The sequence below is a fragment of the Emydura macquarii genome, unplaced genomic scaffold (assembly GCF_026122565.2).
Source record: "Emydura macquarii macquarii isolate MOO-44397 ecotype Brisbane River unplaced genomic scaffold, CSIRO-AGI_Emac_v2 contig_3470, whole genome shotgun sequence".
Lineage (NCBI taxonomy): Eukaryota > Metazoa > Chordata > Testudines > Chelidae > Emydura > Emydura macquarii.
The window spans coordinates 3,546,032-3,564,587 of record NW_027133607.1 but is presented as its reverse complement, the minus strand read 5'-3'; the positions used below and the strand labels follow the sequence as shown (position 1 = coordinate 3,564,587).

At 46.6% G+C, this 18,556-nt stretch overlaps 1 protein-coding gene across 1 annotated transcript in view; it reads right to left on the bottom strand.

Annotated features, from left to right (window-relative positions):
• Window positions 1-18,556, bottom strand: part of SFMBT2 (Scm like with four mbt domains 2) — a 164,082-nt gene that overhangs the window by 122,282 nt on the left and 23,244 nt on the right. The window contains exons 2-4 of the mRNA XM_067534887.1: window positions 18,237-18,394; window positions 8,196-8,290; window positions 4,165-4,405 (exon numbers count right to left, since the gene is read on the bottom strand). Coding sequence (XP_067390988.1) covers window positions 4,165-4,405; window positions 8,196-8,290; window positions 18,237-18,342 — 442 coding nt within the window. The 5' untranslated portion in view covers window positions 18,343-18,394. The remainder of the gene's footprint in view (window positions 1-4,164; window positions 4,406-8,195; window positions 8,291-18,236; window positions 18,395-18,556) is intronic.

Sequence of the window (18,556 nt, the reverse complement as noted above, 5' to 3'; positions counted from 1 at the left end):
TCCCAGACACTATGCTGCAAAGTTAACACACAAAATAATTTAACAGTCAGTAAATTAAACTACTGCCTTATATTGGGATCATAAACAATTATTATTTGGCAGCTGCCCCTTGAAAGCAGTGTATGTGCCGAAGACTAAATCAAGTCCTATTGATTTGCTAAACTGAAAAAACCCGTTCTCTCCCCTCTAATGAAATTCATAATCCCCTCTTTCATTTTGTGGTGCTGTAATGCGGCATTACTGTTACATGTAAGACTAGCACTGCTCAGATCTATCTGGTAAGCAGAACGCAACACAGTCCCTGTGCAGTTGTTCTGCCAATTTAACAAGTGTATCTTGGCAGATTTGCTTATTAAACAGAGCCCATCGACTACCGAATGAAATCAAATCTTAATGGCAGATAGCTGGGCCCCGGCCACGCTGCTTGCATTTCTCATAACAGTGACAGCCCAATCCCGCATTTCTTACGCCGCGAGAATCCCGATTCAGATCAAGGAGTGCATGATGGGCCCTTAAAATAACGGCTGGTCTCATTAAATATGGAGATCACATGAATTTTTAAAAGGCATGCTGGTGAAACGGGGTGTGACGCTAAGAACACAAAACACTTTTAGGAACATCATATAAAATAGCAATTTCTCTTGTACCAACCACAGGGACTTTTCTGTCAGCCTTTTACCCAGCCAAAACTCCCACAGACTTCAATGGAAATTTGACAAAGAAAGGACAGATGCACTCACTGATCCAGCAACGCGTTGAACCACAAGCATGACTTTAAGCCGGGGAGTACACGTGTAAAGTTATGCATGCACTACTGGCCAGATCTTCAAAAGTGCTCCGTGCCCAGCAGCTCCCAGTTTTCTCAAGGGGCTGCATATTTTTTTAAATCCCAGCCACTTCATTAAGGTGCCTAAATGGGAACTGAGTTCTTCTGAAAACCTGGCTTTTAAGTTCTTTCCTGGAGCTAGGCTGGAGTAAAATAAAATGAGTAATGACCCCAAGACTTCACCCAACAGACAATGGGTAACATTTCAAAACAACTAAAGTGATTTAGGAACCTGAGTCCCAAATGAATTGGGCACCTATGAGCCTAAGGTCCATTAATTTTTAATGAGATTTAGGCTCCTAAAGGCCAGCTCCACAAAGGGACTTTGCCTCGTTAGGTGCCTGAGTCTAACAATTAGGTGCTCCCAACCTTGCAGGCACCGAAATTCCCTAGATGCCTAAGTTTCCACCGATAAAGTCTCTATGGTGCCTACCAAGAGAGCATTTGCAAAACTGCCCAAGTGCTGATGCTGCTTCTCAGCCCTGGTACCATTCACAAGCGAGGCATTTTCCACCCATCTCCCCTGTAGGGCCCAATCTGAGCTGTGCGCTCTGAGCACGCCTAACCTGCACACGACAGCTGGGGCAGCGTAGATCTGGACTGGGGGGGTGGAGGGAGGTTGGTTGGATGGTTGTTATGCGTGTGATTATACCCAATACACAAGCAGTGAGGAGAATAACATGGGAAACCCAGGTTTGTATCCTCACTCTGCTTGGTTTGAAGCAGGGACGTGACTCCACGTCTTGCACCTCCCCGCTGAGTTCTCAGACCACCAGGATAGTGGGTATTCTGCGACGGTCTCTCCATCTCTTCCGTTGAAGCTGTTCCACTTTGCATCATTACCATTCGTGTGGCCAGAGAAAGAGGATAACGCTACAGCCCTGCAGTTAAAGCACTCAGCTGTGAGACCCGCACTCAAGACCCTGCCTCAAAGCAAGCAGGGCAGGTATTTGAACCCAGAGCTCCCACAGCCCAGGTAAGGGCTATTGGGTGTCTCTCAGTTTTCATAAGGGTTGACCTGGCTTAGGCACATGGTTCACAGCTGTGAATCCCAAGGAGAAGCAGGTGCCTTCTCTGACCTGTTAGGCACCTAAATACCTTTGAGGATATGGGCCTAATCCCACCCCTCTCCTTAGCATTACCTACTGGCTAAGTTAAGCAGTTCCCTGCTCAGCTTGCTGGCTTCTCAGAATCCTATTCTTATGTTCCTAATTCCCTATGCATTATATAGGGACCCTGGGCACCTAGCTCAGGGCAGTGAATTCCCCTGGGCTGCAGGGCACCTGAGAATTAGGTGTCACAACACTTGGCATTGCAAAATGCCTATGTCCCTTTATGGACATACCCGAAGTGACTGATGCCCAGATCCTCTAAGGTATTTAGGCTCCTCTGTTCCATTAGGAGTTAGGAGCCTAATTACCTTTGAGGATGTGGGCCTACGTTGCTTTTGGAAAAGAGACTTTAGGCACCTGTGAAAACTGTACCCCTCACGTGTGCATAAAAGTTTGATCATTCAATGAGGGGGGAAAAAAGGTCTCCACTGCACTTTTTCAAGCAAGTGGCCCGAATTCAGCACATAGCCTGACCTACACAACCCCAGTGAGGCTTCAGTGTACAGGGCACAGAGGGGACACACATCCTGGCAGCACAAAGGCTGGACACTGAACTGTCCATCAAGACAGAATTTGGCCAGCCAAGCTGAACAGCGCACCTGAAAGTAGCCAGGACCGAAAAAGATTCCAAGACTTCTCTGAAGAGCAAGTCCCTCCAGTTATAAAAACAATCATTACTTTCTATTATAGCAGTCGATAAATTCTCTTAGCCCTTGACCCTGGCATTTCATGATTTAGTTTACTGCACTGCATATTTTCTTACAACATTGATTATAAGCCATTTAATAAAAAGGAGCTTTAAAAAAAAAGAAGCTACATAAAAAATTAGGAAGCTACATAAAAATCTAACCTCTCTCAAATTAGCCTAATTTATTATTGCTTGGCTAACAAACCTTTCAATCACATTTCCGTTCAGGTACCAAGCTCTATTTTTGATTTTATAAATCAATCCTTTTTTTAATTCCAGGGACAAGGTCAGGGCAAATCGGGTCCAAAGACATCTACAAATCGGATCCGCTTTGTGCATACGCTAGGAAAGAATGGGCCGAATTCATCCTTGGTTCAAGTGAGCATAGCTCCCACTGAAGACACGCCACAGGTCAATCGGATGCAATCTCTCTGCCATGATAACGTACAACACGCAAATGAAGTGTCAGCGTTCTGCACAGGCATTATAAATAGGAAATCCCGCCCCAAAATCAATTCATACTTCAGAAGCATCCTTTAAATGTTCCTTAAACCGATTCCCAAATCGCTCAAGTTTGGGGTTAATTTTTCACCCCACAAAGACTAAGTGAACTGGAACTGTAGAGCAAACGTAAATGAGAATAGGATCCAATTGCCCAACTAGAGTAGATGTGTAGCTGTTCCATGGAAGCAACTACAGTGTATGCGCTATAGCAGCTCACTGTATGTCCTCTGTGGAAGAGCGTGGCCAGCCTACATCACGGACCCATCAGCCATGCTAGCTTCTTTCCCCACAGGATGACGACAATACGCCGTTCCTCTGCAAGCAGGGAATGCGGAGTTCCCCTGAGCCGACTGTCTCGCCTGCACCGCCAAACCACAGCCATCACCCGTCACGCATGCGCATCTCCACGGCTGGGGAGCTGTAGCTGCCTCTCAGTGAACGAGGCCCAAATTCTGCAGTCCTTGCTCAGGCAAGGCTCCCATTGTCTTTAAAGGGCTGAGTGAGGATTGCAGGATTTGGCCCTGAAAAAATTTCTGACCTTTCCAAAGCAAAGTCTGTCAGGATTGTAGCATAGGGACAAAGGGGAAAGGTTTCTGTAGGATTGTAACGTAGGGCCAAATTTGGACCTGAGTTACTCCAGCCCACCCTCACAGAGGCTGAGTGTAAATAAGATCAGAATTTGGTCTTTTCTTGCTAGAAGTACAAGGACATTTTTTCCCGACACAGAACAGTGCATTTGCAATATAGGGACAAGTTCCCTTCACAACAGTTTCACATACAAAACTTTTATATTATTATTATTATTATTGACTTTTTGAACAGTTCCCTTCCTAGGGTCAGATCCCACAAGTTCTTGACAAGCAGGATCCATCCGTGAAGTCTAAGGGCCAACTTCTCAGCGGTGTAAAGTAACTTCAGTGGAGCTACATAGGTTTACACCAGCTACGGACCTGGTGCGGGTTGTTTGTAGGCTTGGAGTCCAACCATCAGACTTTATACTAGACCGTGACCGCAACAGAAAGCGCAGAACTCACCATCTGGGGGCATCAGCACCTTGTTGTTCTGCGTACACCAGCCCACTGGATGAAGATCAGCTGTCATCACATCGCACCAGAAATCCGCCCTGCGATCATCTCCGTAGCCACAGTAGCGTAGCAATAAGAGCTGCCCACACGTTGTAATGATCGTAGCTACCCAGTAGGTGTCCGGATTGTTCTTGTTGGCCACTTCTAACTTCATCCCTGGTTGGAAACTGCTCTGAAGGCTGATTTCAACCTTACAGAATTAGAAATAGGTATTATTCTTCCAAATAATGGGAAGAAAATAAGGCGTGATTTCTAGCTGAGCACCGCTAGCAAGCAACAGTTTTGGGTGCATAGCAGCATGGTCCAGCGGACCAGATACCAGATGACAGCACAGGGGATCAGAGTTCTATCCCAAGCTCTGCCACTGACTTGCTGAGTGAGCTTTGGCAAATCACTTGTCCTCTGACCCTCATCTATTTAGAACATAAGCTCTTGGGGGTAGAAAGGGTCTATTATGATATGTCTGTACACAGTGGCACCCTGATCTCAGCTGGGCCTCTAGGTGAGGCTGTCGTGCCAATAATAATTTTCAGCATGGTCGCTGGGTGAAACTCATCCCCTTGCGGATGGCCTGCACAAGCCCCATCTGCCACGAAAGACTCGCTTGAGCTTGACACAAAACCAAGGTCTGGTCCAAAGAACTTGTCACCACGCTGCTCCACCAGGTAAATAACAGGCCTGATTCTGGGCACCTCAGGGGCAGAATTACAGGTGTGGCGCACCTCTGAGGACCGGGCCTCAATTATAATAATTTGTATGAAGCACCTCACATGCAAGCATCTGTGAGCCCTTTACAAGCACCCAGGGCCTAATCCTTCCCCTCACTGAAGTCCAGGATAACGCTTCCACTGACTTCACTGGGTGGGGATCCAGGCCCTAGCTGATGAAGGCTCTTAACACCCTGGTGAAGAAGGCGGGGGCAGCATCACCAGCCACTATCACAGACGGCTAAAGAGAAGACGCTCCCCCCGAAGTTTACAGCAAAACTCCCATTGATGTCAACAGGAACAGGTCAGAGTCCCACATAACTTGCCCAAGGAAAACTAGAGAATACAATGCAGGAAGTTCCTAACCAATGGAGTTAAAACTGAGGATATGCCTTATGCACTGACTTTCTGTGTCACCTATGAGTTGTTACGATGTCACCAGCTTTCCCTCCCAAGCTTGGAAGAAGGATGGTCCACTGGTTAGGGCGCCGGCCTAGAATTTAGAGACGCCAGTTCAATTCCCGGTGCCACTTCAGACTTCCTCTCTGACAGTGAGCAAATTAGTCTCTTTGTGGCTTAGTTCCCATCTCTAAAATGGGGATAATAGCACTCCCAGGGGTGTTGTGAGGATATACATGTTAAAAATTGCTATGCTAATGGGTGACACATAAGTACCTAATATGGATACGGATGGAGGAGAACAAGTCTGTCTAAATCCACCTGTTGTCTCATCTTAAACTTGGACTGAGCCCCTGGGGGCAGGGACGCCTTTTTGTTCTGTGTTTGTACAGCACCTGACACAGTGGGGTCCTGGTCCATGACTAGAGCTCCTAGATTCTATAGGAATACAAATAATAAAGGACTGCCTGGAAGCTGCAACCAAATGATCTAGGGGTCAATGATAACAGTGTTTTGCTAGTCTAGAGAAATGTATCTCCCCTGGGGCAAAGAATACTCCTTTACCCGCCTCACACATGACTACTGCAGTCTAGGCACCGACAAGTTGCATCATTTAATTATTTTCAGGCCTCAAGTGTCCTGTATCTATGTATTCAACATGAACTGCCCATGTGGCTCAAGGCTGGTCTATGGCCCTTCTAGCTAGGTTCTTATATAATGACCATCTCCAGAGTATCTGAGCACCTCACAAAATGATCAATACACATATTAAGCTGTAATTCTGTCTCACTTCACCTCTCATTAATGACCAGACTGTGGTATTTTGGGGAGTGAGGATTTGTGTGGGTCAAAGGGTGGGTCAAACACATGGATTGTGTCTTTCTCTCTGCAGGCTCCAGGGACCCAATCTCTTCCAAAAGCAAAGTTCCAGATTCCCAGAGGCGGTCGCCAAGGAGAGGCACGTGCCCCTGCACACACGAGTCTCTCGCCCCTGTGGTGGACAGCTCCGTCATCCCCGTGGAAAGTAGCCATTGTGGGAAGTTACAGTCACGACGGCTGCGGTGGGGCCCCGCGGTAACCCACGCCAATCCCATGGAGGGATTGGAAGATGGGGTGTGAAAGCTTCAACGGGACCCAGTATTTAGCAAGGAGCCAATGCACAGAGCAGAGCGCTGGAATGAGCCAGGTGCTCTCACCAGACAGCTGTTGTGCGCTGAACCTCTTGTACATTTAAGGTCGGCAGTTTCACACCTACAACAAAGCATTAGGATGATCCGGCCTGGTGGTCAGTGGCGTGTGGATCCCTGCCTTTGCTGGAATTTGATAGGCGGGGGCCACAATCTTCTTGCCTCACGTAGGCGGAGCGGGGAGTGTTTTGCAGCCGTAGCTCTTTCAGTATCCAGCGGAAGAGACCAGAAGGACACGGCTGCTCAGGACTCCCCAGAGAGCTCGCCTCTCCCCTCCCGGGTCGCAGCCAATCTCAGCCAGGTGAGAGCTCTGGAGATAGACGACCAGGTGTCCATCACGACGCTGGGTGTCATCTGAGAGGGGCAGCTGAACTCACCTCAGAGCCATCCCACTAATCCCACCGTGACTCTGAGGTGGCATTGCACCATTTGATAGTTGACTGCGTCAGATGCTATGGAAAGGTCTAGCAATGACAGCATGAGCATATGGCCCTGTCCATAGCCGAGAAGAGATCACCCCGCAGTGCCAGCTCTCTTCCGTGTCCTGGCCTGCAACCAGCTTGGGAGGAGTCCAGGATATCAGCTGTATCAAGGAGGAGTTGAGCTTCCCAGTCAGTTTGTTTAGGAACAGGGCCCCCACATGGGGGGGGGGGAAAGGGTAACACTTTACCGGGGCCCTGAGGGGCCCGGCCCAGGCTGCAACCCCCATGGGTATGTGTGTGGGAGGGGGCCCATGTTACATGTTTGTACTGGGCCTGAAAAAATTATGCTTGGGCCCTGCTTAGAAACTAGAGGTTTTAGAAAATGAGTAGCAGCTGGAGAGGTCGGTGCAATGATTTCTTAAGTACTGGCTGCATTATGATGTGTTCTGGGACGACAATAGATTTCCCTTCTCAAAGAAAGTGCCAGCAGTCCCAGTCAGTAGGACGCCAGGCGCTCTCAACACTCTTCCAAAGAGGGCATGGCGTCCGAGCTGCAGACCTTGGCTCTTTCACCACAGTGCTTCCGGAATTCCGTTGTGTGAACAAACCAACTTCTCACGAGGGGAGGTATCACACGCTCAGGCCTATGTCCGTTGTCTGGCTTCAGGTGTCCCAAGAGGCCATCTCTGCTACCAGAGAGTTTCTCCGAGATGTAGGCAGATAGCTTATCACTGTGAGAGACGCGGGTTTCTGGAGCTGGAGAGGAGGCATTCCACGTTAACCAGGCGATTTAGCATTGGCAGGTTTCTCACAAGAGGTCTGCTTTAAGGAGGGCTTTGAAGGAACAATGCGAGCGCAATTTCTGTGTGGCGGGTTGGCGTGGAAGAAATGAAAGGAAGAGAGGAGGTGGGAAAAGCAAGGGAAGCAGGCTGGGGAAAGGGAGCTCAACGTAGGCAAGACAAAAGCAGTACAGGGCCTGGAGAAGGGGTAAGGATGAGAGCTTGAATCCGAAGTAGAGGGTGAGAAGTCAGTGGAACCAAAGAAGGGATGAGAACAGGAGTTCAGCAGGAGAAGGAAGAGGATTTTAGAAGGAGAGGAAAAGCATTTTGGATCGTGAGGAAGAAATCTGAGAAGCAAAGAGCAAAGTTTGGTGATGTTTCCTCAAGAGCCATCAGCCACATCTTTAATTTTCCAGGATGACCCTCTCCAACCAAAATGAAAAGAGGGAGGACAAAGAACGTTCCAGGCCCAGGCGAAGTACGTACGTGTCTGAATGAGGTGTGAGGAGCAGCACTTGCTCCCGTCTCTTCCAAGTATTCATCCCAGTTAAAGTCGGTCTCCTCAATGCTGGAACCGTCATCTGTTGAAAAGGGGGGAGAAAAAAAAAAAAAGCAACATAAAATTAGAACATGGTAAATGCAGGCAATAAACTAGACAATGGTATCAGCCAAGACTGGGAAATTGGCAGATGGTAAAACCTCCACACAAGATAAAAAATGCTCTTTTAATACTTGTGCTTACTTGGATTCCCTGGGTTTTACTGCATTTCCGATACATCGTTCGGTTTGCTGGTTTTAGCAGTTACGCCTCCAGAGATCAAAAGACTGACTCTGCCTTTGTGGTCCAGTTGGATGAATGAACTAGCGTACATTGCCGTGCGAGAGAGCCTGCACATTTTCACAACTCGTTTTATAATGTTCTTGTTAAACTTTCACTTATCATCCATCAGTCATCCTGAGTGTACATTGTGCTGCACAGTGGCTAAATGTGCCAAACAAATAATAAAGTCTCTGCCCCAAAGAATTTATGATCTAAGGACCCTGGGCCAGAGCCTCAGCTGCTGTAATTTACGGTACTGTCACTGAAGCCACCACCACTGCGGGATGGAGATTTACACCACTTTAGGACTTGCCCCCACCACTGGGTACACATAGGCTAGGATCTATGTGCAACAGTGCCTTCTGCTGGATGGAATCAGAACTACTCAGCTGTGTATCATAGGCCCTCTGATGAAAACAGCTAGGGGAAATTACCCCTTTATTTAATTAGTAGGAATCTGAGCTTTGAAAGCAGGAGCCCTGCTATGGCTGTGAAGAACCAGATGATGGAAACCAGGAGTCTCTCCCAGTTTCCCATTACAACCTACTTATATTTTTTGCTTTTCTATAACAACTTCTATAACAACTATAACAAATGAAGACCGCAAAGCACTGTACAAACAATTAATTGATCCTCACAACATCCTGTGAGATATGTAATGCTACCTCCATGTTCCAGATGGGGAAACTGAGCCACCTTTAATGTCATTTTTAGTGTCCAGCCTGAGATCACACAGGAAATCAGCTGCAGATCTAAGAACAAAATTCTAGATCTTCCGACTCTCGGGCCTCTGTATAAACCCCTAGACTATACTCCCTCCCACAGCTAAAGATGCAAATTATTCACAGTTTTTGCTACATGTCTGTACGGTGCCCAGCACAATGGGACTAAGGTCTCCAAAGGCTGTTGAAATACAAATTACAAACAAATCTTCTTCCACTTACAGAAAGCCAGCCAAATCCAATTGCTTTTATTTTACTTTAAAAAAAAAAAAGCATGTTTCCAGGCAATCTTGGAAGAACGGTTTCAACCCAGAACAAATATTTTACAGTCTAATAGAGAGGCCCCGTAATAAGCATTTATTAGGTAAACTCTTAGAGACCCTTTCCTACCAAAGCATTCATCAGGATGGTCATGATGTAATTAAAGTGACTCATGACAAACGGAATTAAGAAACCTCCCCAGACAGTTTTATGAAGAAAAAGATAGGGTTAATTTATTGCAGTCCTTGCTACAGGTCCCCCATTTTTAAGACCCAAAAGTTATATCATGTAACAGGAATCTCTCATTATTAAAAGGGAAAGGAATAGGTTATATTTGCTGCCAATTTGCCAGACATATGTCTCAGAAAAAAAAAACAGATTACAGCAGAGTGGGGTTTTCTGAATGTAGCCAGCATGGGAAAGGGATTCAGAGAAGAAATACAGCCCTGTTTACTGTTAAATAGACTCAAGCTTCTTTTGAATGTTGGTTCATGAAGACAATGAGTCTGATTCTCCCTCACCTGCACTGCTTTCACCTGGTGTAACTACATAGGTGTAAATCAGGAAAAACTCAGCTGAAGAGGTTTCTGATAGTAGGTGGCTCTTCAATCTAGCAGGAAAAGGCAAAACAAGACCCAATGGTCGGAAGCAGAAGCTAGACAAATTCAGACTAAAGTAAGAGGCACATTATTTTTTTTGAACAGTGGAGGGTAATTAACCATTGGAACAACTTACCTAAGAACATGGGGGAATCTCCAGCACTTGGAGTCTTTAAATCAAGACTGGATGTCTTTCTAAAGGAGATGCTATACCCCAAACAAAAGTGATAGGCTTGAGGCAGAAATTAATGGGTGAGGTTCCATGACGTGTGTTATGCAGGAAATCAGACTGATGATGATAGCGGTCTCTTCTAACCTTAAAATCATAGAATTGTAGGACTGGAAGGGACCTCGAGAGATCATCTAATCCAGTCCCCTCCACTTATAGCAGGACCAAGCATTATCTAGACCATCCCTGCCAGGTGTTCATCCAACCTGCTCCTAAAAATCTCCAGTGATGGAGATTCCACAACCTACCTCAGCAATTTATTCCAGTGCTTAACTACCATGACAGTTCAGAAGTTTTTCCTAACGTCGAATCTAAACCTCCCTTGCTGCAATTTCAGCCCGTTGCTTCTTGTCCTGTCCTCAGTGGTTAAGGAGAACAATTTTTCTCCCTCCTCCTTGTAGCACCCTTTTATGTACCTGAAAACTGTTATCATGTCCCCCCTCAGTCTTCTCATCTCCAGACTAAATAAACCCAATTTTTTCAATCTTTCCTCACAGGTCATGTTTTCTAGACCTTTAAATCAATGAATCTATGGTCATGTCTACACAAAACACTTACTTCCCGACAAGCTGGGATATTAATCTACGGTGCTCAAGGTCACACGTCGGTGACAGAGCTAGGACTTGAACCCAGATCTCCAGTCCCCGAGGCATCACTACCCTGAGCTAAGAAATCAGGCTCAGATGGGACAAAACACAAAAAACACTTGTTTTAAAAATCAAAATGAAAAAAGGGTGAGATTGAGTCTGAGAGTGCTCAGAAGACCAGGCAGCCTAGCAGTTAGTGCACTAGAATTCCGACCCCTTGCTTCAATCAGGGCAGTAGAGGAGCCTGGCTCCTGCCCCTAAGCCAGGAATTTTCTGGCCTCCACCCGCATCTGGGCAACAGCCCTTAAGGAGGTATGGTAGGGAGACACAGGCCCTCCTTCTCCAACGGGTCCTGTCTCAGGGCCCTGGGGGGAAGCAATACCAGCAAGGCCCTCCCTGCCGAGAGTCTAAGTCCACTGCTCTAGGCTATTTCCTATTTACAGATCTCTTCATTTTGGGACATCGCCCCTCTAGTCCAAACAACAATCACGTAAAAAACAGGGACCTGCCGGTTCTCAAAGGGGTGGTGGCCGGAGAAGGCTCTACCAGTGAGCCTGACCTACTCTATGGTCTCCTCTCAGACTCAACCTTCCGCCTGGCATCCCAGAGAAGGATTCTTCCCTTCTGCAGCCTGTACACCACTCCTTGACTGGGCTCCTCCAGCTGGAGCAAGCCTGGCAGGCCCAGAGATTGGGGGTTAACTCTGCTAACCATGCAGAGTCCTGCACTTAGGACAGAGGAGCCCCATGCACAGCTGCAGGCTGGGGACCGACGGGCTAGGCAGCAGTTCTGCAGAAAAGGATCTGGGGGTTACAGTGGACAAGAAGCTGGATATGAGTCAGCAGTGTGCCCTGGTTGCCAAGAAGGCTAATAGCATATTGGGCTGCATTAGTAGGAGCATTGCCAGCAGATCAAAGGAAGCGATTATTCCCCTCTATTTGGCACTGGTGAGTCTTTTTTGGAGTATTGTGTCCAGTTTTGGGCCCCCCGCTACAGGAAGGATGTGGACAAATTGGAAAGAGTCCAGCAGAGGGCAACAAAAATGATTAGGGGGCTGGGGCACATGACTTCTGAGGAGAGGCTGAGGGAACTAGATTTGTTTAGTCTGCAGAAGAGAAGAGTGAGGGGGGATTTGATAGCAGCCTTTAACTACCTGAAAGGGGGTTCCAGGGAGGATGGGGCTAGGCTGTTCTCAGTGGTGGCAGATGACAGAACTAGGAGCAATGGTCTCAAGTTGCAGTGGGGGAGGTCTAGTTTGGATATTAGGAAAATCTTTTTCACTTGGAGGGTGGTGAAGCACTGGAATGGGTTACCTGGGGAGGTGATGGACTCTCCTTCCTTAGAGGTTTTTAACACCCAGCTGGACAAAGCCCCGGCTGGGATGATTTAGTTGGGGTTGGTCCTCCTTTGAGCAGGGGGTTGGACTATATGAACTCCTGAGGTCCTTCCAACACCAATCTTCTATGATTCTATGGGCTCCATATTGCCTTTTATCCCCTTCGGGTCCAAATTGGTTTTGTGGACCCCTCACATTGAGATGGAAGGGCCTCCAGGAGCTGAGCACATCTCCTGATGTAGAGACCTCAGGCCTTTACTCACAGTCATTCCATTTCATTCTGACACAGCAGAAGTCTGATTTCTCTGCAGACTTTATCAGGAAATTACTTTGACTGTTTCTGCACAAATAACTTCAGGGAATCCATTTTTCATGGCCTCAGTGTCTTGATTTGCTCAGTTTTATTACTGAGAAATGGAAGGGACTGAAAATTCCTCAAAACCTATTGTATTGTTTGTTTCCTGCCTGAAGTTCTGCAATAGCATAGGACGCGACTACAGCAGTGTTGCCTAGGGGTTAGGCCAGGAACAGGGCGTCAGGACACCTGGGTTCTATTCCTGACTCTTTCAATGATTTACTGTGTGGCCAAGGGCAGTCACGTCACCTTTCTGTGCCTGGGTTTCGAAATCAGTAGGAAGGAGAGGAGAATTTTTGCTGATCTCTGTAAAGTGCTCTAAAGCCCTCAGATTCAAAGGAGCTATAGAAATGAAAAGTATGTAATACTATTATAATTACTCTGCCTGCTAAAAGAGCCATTTTCACAAAGCCATCCCATCTACCACTACTCAAGTCATGCATTCCAAGGGCAAAATCCTGTCTCCTGCAATCAACGGCAAAATTCCCATTCATCCCCAGGCAGAGATCAAGATTTCAGCCCAGGTGTTCACTGGGTGATGGCTGTCATCAGGTGCTGGCTGTGAGCGTGTGTTCTTGTTGCACCACTGAGATGGCTTGTTACAACCCTCTGATATGGGTAGTTACCACCCTTTACCTTGTACATGTTGGTTCAATCAAAACTTCTCCATCCATCCTACTGCCATCCTGACCTTATCTGAAAGAGGGGTCAGGATCTTACTGTTATCTTTGGGGAGTGTGTTTGTACCATTCTTGGTATCGGGGCGGTCTGGTACCACTTTCTACCAGTAGAAATGCTGCCTCCTCCAGCATAGCAGGGCAGACATCAGCATGGAAAGACTGGCCTGCTGAGGAGCCTGAAGCTAATAAGGAAAAGGGACCAGCTGAAGGAGAAGCTGGCAAAGGCCTTACAACTGGCTAATCCACAACCCAGCTCCAAAAAGGAGAGCACGGGGCTCCTATTTAAAGAAAGACCATTTTGAAGGGCAAGCTCCAGCTTCAGGAAGGGAGCTGGGGAAGTCTCTTGAACCAGGACAAGAAGTTCAAGCCCAGAGAGGGGAAGAAGTTACTTCAAGTGCTTGATTTTGTTTGTACTCTATTGAATGGCCAGGGGGAAGCCCTGGGACCTGCTACTCTGGAGAGAAGAGTGAGATTTTTTTTTTCATTCACTCCAGGGGTGAGTTGGAAGGACTTTGCTGCTGAACCAAGGGAAGCCGGGCAAAGGGACTTTGAAGAGGCCAGCTTGGGGTCAGACCATTTACAGCTAGATTTGAACACCCCAGAATTGGAGTGAATTTTTAAGTGACCTGGCCGGAGGACTAGGCCGCAGAAGGCGCCGACAGAGACGAACAACAGGAAGAGATGACCCATGGGAAGGCATGACAACCCCTCACCTATCCACAAGGGGGCGTGCTGGAGTGACCACTGCCATCACAAGGCGCCCGTCTCCACTACAGATCTGGCACAATTCAGAGTGATCGGGGAATTCAGAGTGATCCCCCTCAGAATGAGGATGGGATACATTGACCAAGGGCTGAACCAGGAACCCGTAGAGCTGAAAGGCTAAGTCTCTACAGCTTGAGCTAAGACCCATATCCTCTGTGGAGTCAACCCAGGATGGGGGGAGACATAGAACACGTACTGAATAGTGGGTTACATACCTCTTCTGAACAGAAACATGTCCCAGATATTCGTGGTCCATAACAGTTCACACAGAATCATAGAAGACTAGGGTTGGAAGGGACCTCAGGAGGACATCTAATCCAACCCCCTGCTCAAAGCAGGACCAACCCCAACTAAACCATCCCAGCCAGGGCTTTGTCAAGCCAGGCCTTAAAAACCTCTAAGGATGGAGATTCCACCACCTCCCTAGGTAACTCATTCCAGCGCTTCACCACCCTCCTAGGGGAAAAAAGTTTTTCCACTTCCCAAACAAGCTCCCACATACACAACCACCACCATCTTAGCCAAAACTGGAGACCACCAGAGCTATAAACGTGAGCTTGAGCTAAAGCACCAGGCTCTGTAAGTGGGGACTAGATTCACATTCTCTAAGGACTGGGCATACTGCCCAATGGGTTACACTTGTGCGGTTGCTGCCTGTGTTCTGTCAATAAACAGAGAACTTCAGTCTCCGGGGCTGTTGACCCTGGTGCCTTTCATGATGAACCTTTAATTCACTTCCTTTTACAAAGTATTGGATGAGATTTTCTTGCTCATGGACAGAGTGACGGGAAGCAGAAAGACTCCAAGGCAACAAATCTATTCAGTTCAGATATCACTGCACATTGACAGTGGCCTTGGAGTCTTACCATGAAAATTCAGGAGGTGAAATATCAAAAAACAAACAAGAGCTTTCTAAAGAACAGAATGAAATCCCTGTTGTCCAAGGAAGTAGAGAAATGACTGAAGTAAGTGAATGGTGATGGTCAGGAGGGAGAAACCTTGAGTGATTGAATTCCGAGGGCGCTGTGTATGGGACACGGGACAGCCTGAGAAGAGGCAAAGGGAGAACCAAATAAAGCATCTGAGAAGAGGAGAGAATTTGAAACTCAAGGAAGAACAGTTTGAAACTATTAAACAGCATCTAAAGAGCTCAGCGACCCTATCCTGCCAGTTGCACACTGCTTCTGCAAGGTGTTTTGCCATATTAGAACCTCACAGCATCACGCCCTTAGAATCTTATTCTCCAGGGTGCTGTACACCCTCTACAAGAGGGAGTGGAGGGGGGTGGCTCCTAACAGAATGAAGCCCTCAGAGAGCTTATCTGTGATGCAAGCATTGTAGCAGAAGCCAGATGCTTTGGAGACAATACGCAAAGAAGACGCGTGAGCTAGATGAATTCAAAACCTCGTGAAATAACCCATCCACTGCAGCATCAAAGAGAACAGTGAGGCTTTCACTTTTAAACACAGGTTGGATGTATAGAGAAAAGGCTTCCAAGGTTTTTCAGATGCGATTAAAAATATAAATTTACGATCGGCAATTCTGTTTGAGGTCCTTTCAAATATAATGCACAGCCACCAATGCTTTTCTTCAAGAGGTTTATTGGGAAGGTGAACCACAGATAACTAACAGCACAGTCTGAAAGAAGAGATCAGATAAGTTCTGAAAAAGCATCGAAGGGGATTTTAAAAGCATTCACCACTGGCCTAACTCTGCTTTTCTTGACGCCACTGGGATGTTAATCATTGACTTCAAAGGCAGCAATGGTTAAAGGTCCAGTGGCTTCAACAGGAGAAGAGTCGGGCCAACACTGAGCACTTCTGAAATTCATCCCTGTAATTCTTACAGCCTCGGAGAATCGTCACTTCATTCAACAACAGCGCAAGGCGAGTCCGGAGTCTTTAAGGCCGGATCTGCAGAATTCTCAGCACCCAACAGCCTGCACTGAGAACACTCGGCTTCTCAGTGGAAGCTACTGGGGCGCCCCGGAGCTCATTTGAAAACCTGAGCCTCAGCCTGACATTTACAACTCAGTCTCATTTTATCATCAGTCAGCCTCATGGAAATGTCGAATGGTTGGGGGGAAAAGATTTAACTCTATCAGCCCCAGGACAAATATTATAATGCCAGACACAGCTATCCGTCTGTTTACAGAAGATGAGCTGTACAATACTGATTCTTATTTACTGTGTGGATTACAGAAGTCCCTACCATCAGCACAGCCCCGATGTGTTAGGCATTGTATAAGCACATAGTTTTATTATGGGCATGTCTACATTACAGCCAGAGATGTGACTGCAATATGCGTAGACATACCTGAGCCAGCTTTGATCTAGCTAGCTCGAGTAACAAGAGCATGGAAAGATTTTGATAGACCAGTAAAAGGGCCAGGGACCACTTGATAGCAACAAATATGATGATCAATATTATACTAACAGCAGCCAAAATCGGTAGGCCTCTCTGACAGGCCTGTGTAGCCTTGGCGTGACTAAGCCAGGAGGGGAGAGGAAGGGAGCCTCTTGCTCAATCTTTGCCTGACCCTGCACCCCTCCCTGATGCTCTGGTGGATGTGCTGGGATCGGTGTCTCAGGAAAAGACCAGTAAGCTTATTTATGCATGCCCTCTGGGAGGTGTTTGTCCAGGCCTCAAGATATGCAAATTCTGTAGGAACACCTCTAGTTAATTAAGTACTCTGGCGACCTTAGGTCTAGCTTTTGAAATTTTTTTCCTCTTTCTTGATGTGTTATTGTCTACTAACAAGGATAAATAGGGGGGAGAGCCTTGAACTCTTTGGGATCTCCTCTTGGACAGAGCTTCTGGATCCTCCAACGACAGCTGGAAGATCAGGCCAATCGGAAAGCCGTCACTGTTTCTACTCGAAAGCTTCCCCAGACTTCAGTAATTATCAAGGGTTGGGGTGTTTCACTAACCTGCTGCAGACATGTGTATGTGCTTGAGCCTAAGTAAAGTATGTCTTTGAAGTAAGACCACTCTTTTATTACACTGTTTCTACCAGTCCATCTATCGGCTGGCCAGCCGTGTCTCCATTTGGCTTATTTCCTGACACCACCTCACACAAAGTAAAGTTACCACAAACTTTGGGTTGGCAGAACCCTGGGTAACACTGCCACTTCACTGCTTTTTTTATTTGAGCTATGTCTACACATGCTGAAGTGTAGACGTGTCCACAGTCCCTGCCCTGCAGAGCTTACGGCCTAAACGGGGTGGGAGAAAGGGATACAGCCCAGGGAACTGTGACACCAGCTGGTTAGTGACTTGCCAATGTGACGGAGAAGAACCACTGGCAGAGCTGGAAAATGAACCCAGGAGTCCCGAATCCCTGTCGAGTCCCTTAACAGCAAGACCATCATCGCTTCTAAGAAAGAATCTTCATCTTCCCGAGTTTGGGCAAATAAAGAGATCTAAACAGCTGTACTAATAGTTCTCTGGTCGTGTATGACATCATTCAGGATAATTCACCCCTGTGCAGAGAGCCAGAACAAAGTCTATGTGCCACTTAAACCTTATTTTGAGCAGTTAAGTGGGACTAAAGTGGTGCACAGATCTTGTGCCAATGCTCTGCACACTGGTGAATTTTATCCCAAATGAGGCTGTATTCACAGATTCCGAGCTCAGTCTGCCAGGCTTTACGAAAGATACAGATTCAATTCGATTCTCTAGAAGTCCTTATGCCACACTCATCATCACAGTATCTGAGCACCTTCCAGCAGTGCATTACGCAATGTGACTACCTATCGGTCACAAGTTTGTTCTCTCATCTTCTCCCCAGGCAGAGAAGCATGTGCAGTGGAGATATACCCATTAGCAGCATATATGAAATGTATTGCACACGCTGGGAAATGGGATATTATTTTGTGAAAAACATTCTCAATTAAAACACACAGGACAAAAACTTTTTCTTAAAAAAAGGCAATCAGGCTGATCAAAATAAAGGAAAAACTTCAAAACGTATTTTAAAAATTTCGCTTTTCTTCCCCCAAAATTTACAAAAGGTTGAACAACAAAGGAAAATGTTGTCAAAAGTTTTCCTGACTTTTTTCCCCCAGATTTTGAAATGATGTTGAATTTTGAAAAATTTCAACTTGCACGAGAAAAAGCTGTGTTATTTACTTAAACTGAATAGTGACACTGGTGTGGAGAACAAGAACTCACCTGAATCAAACTGTTCTCTGTTCCCATTGGCTGGACTCTGACCCTTCTCCTGGGACAGATGTGGAGTCTCTTGCATGGTGGTAATCAAAGACATCCTAGTTTCCATTGCTCACAGTAACACTTCTTCCTTTCCTAATTCATCATGTAACAAAAATTTCCTGCAGGACAATAAAATAATATAAATGAGCAGCCTATTTTTCCCAAGGAAACACATTTCCCTAGCTCTTCTTCAAGATACTCTTTGAGTCAGCCTGCATTTTGATTGTTATAGTTGATCTATCTTGAATTTATCCTTCAAGATGAAGATGATAATACTTCCC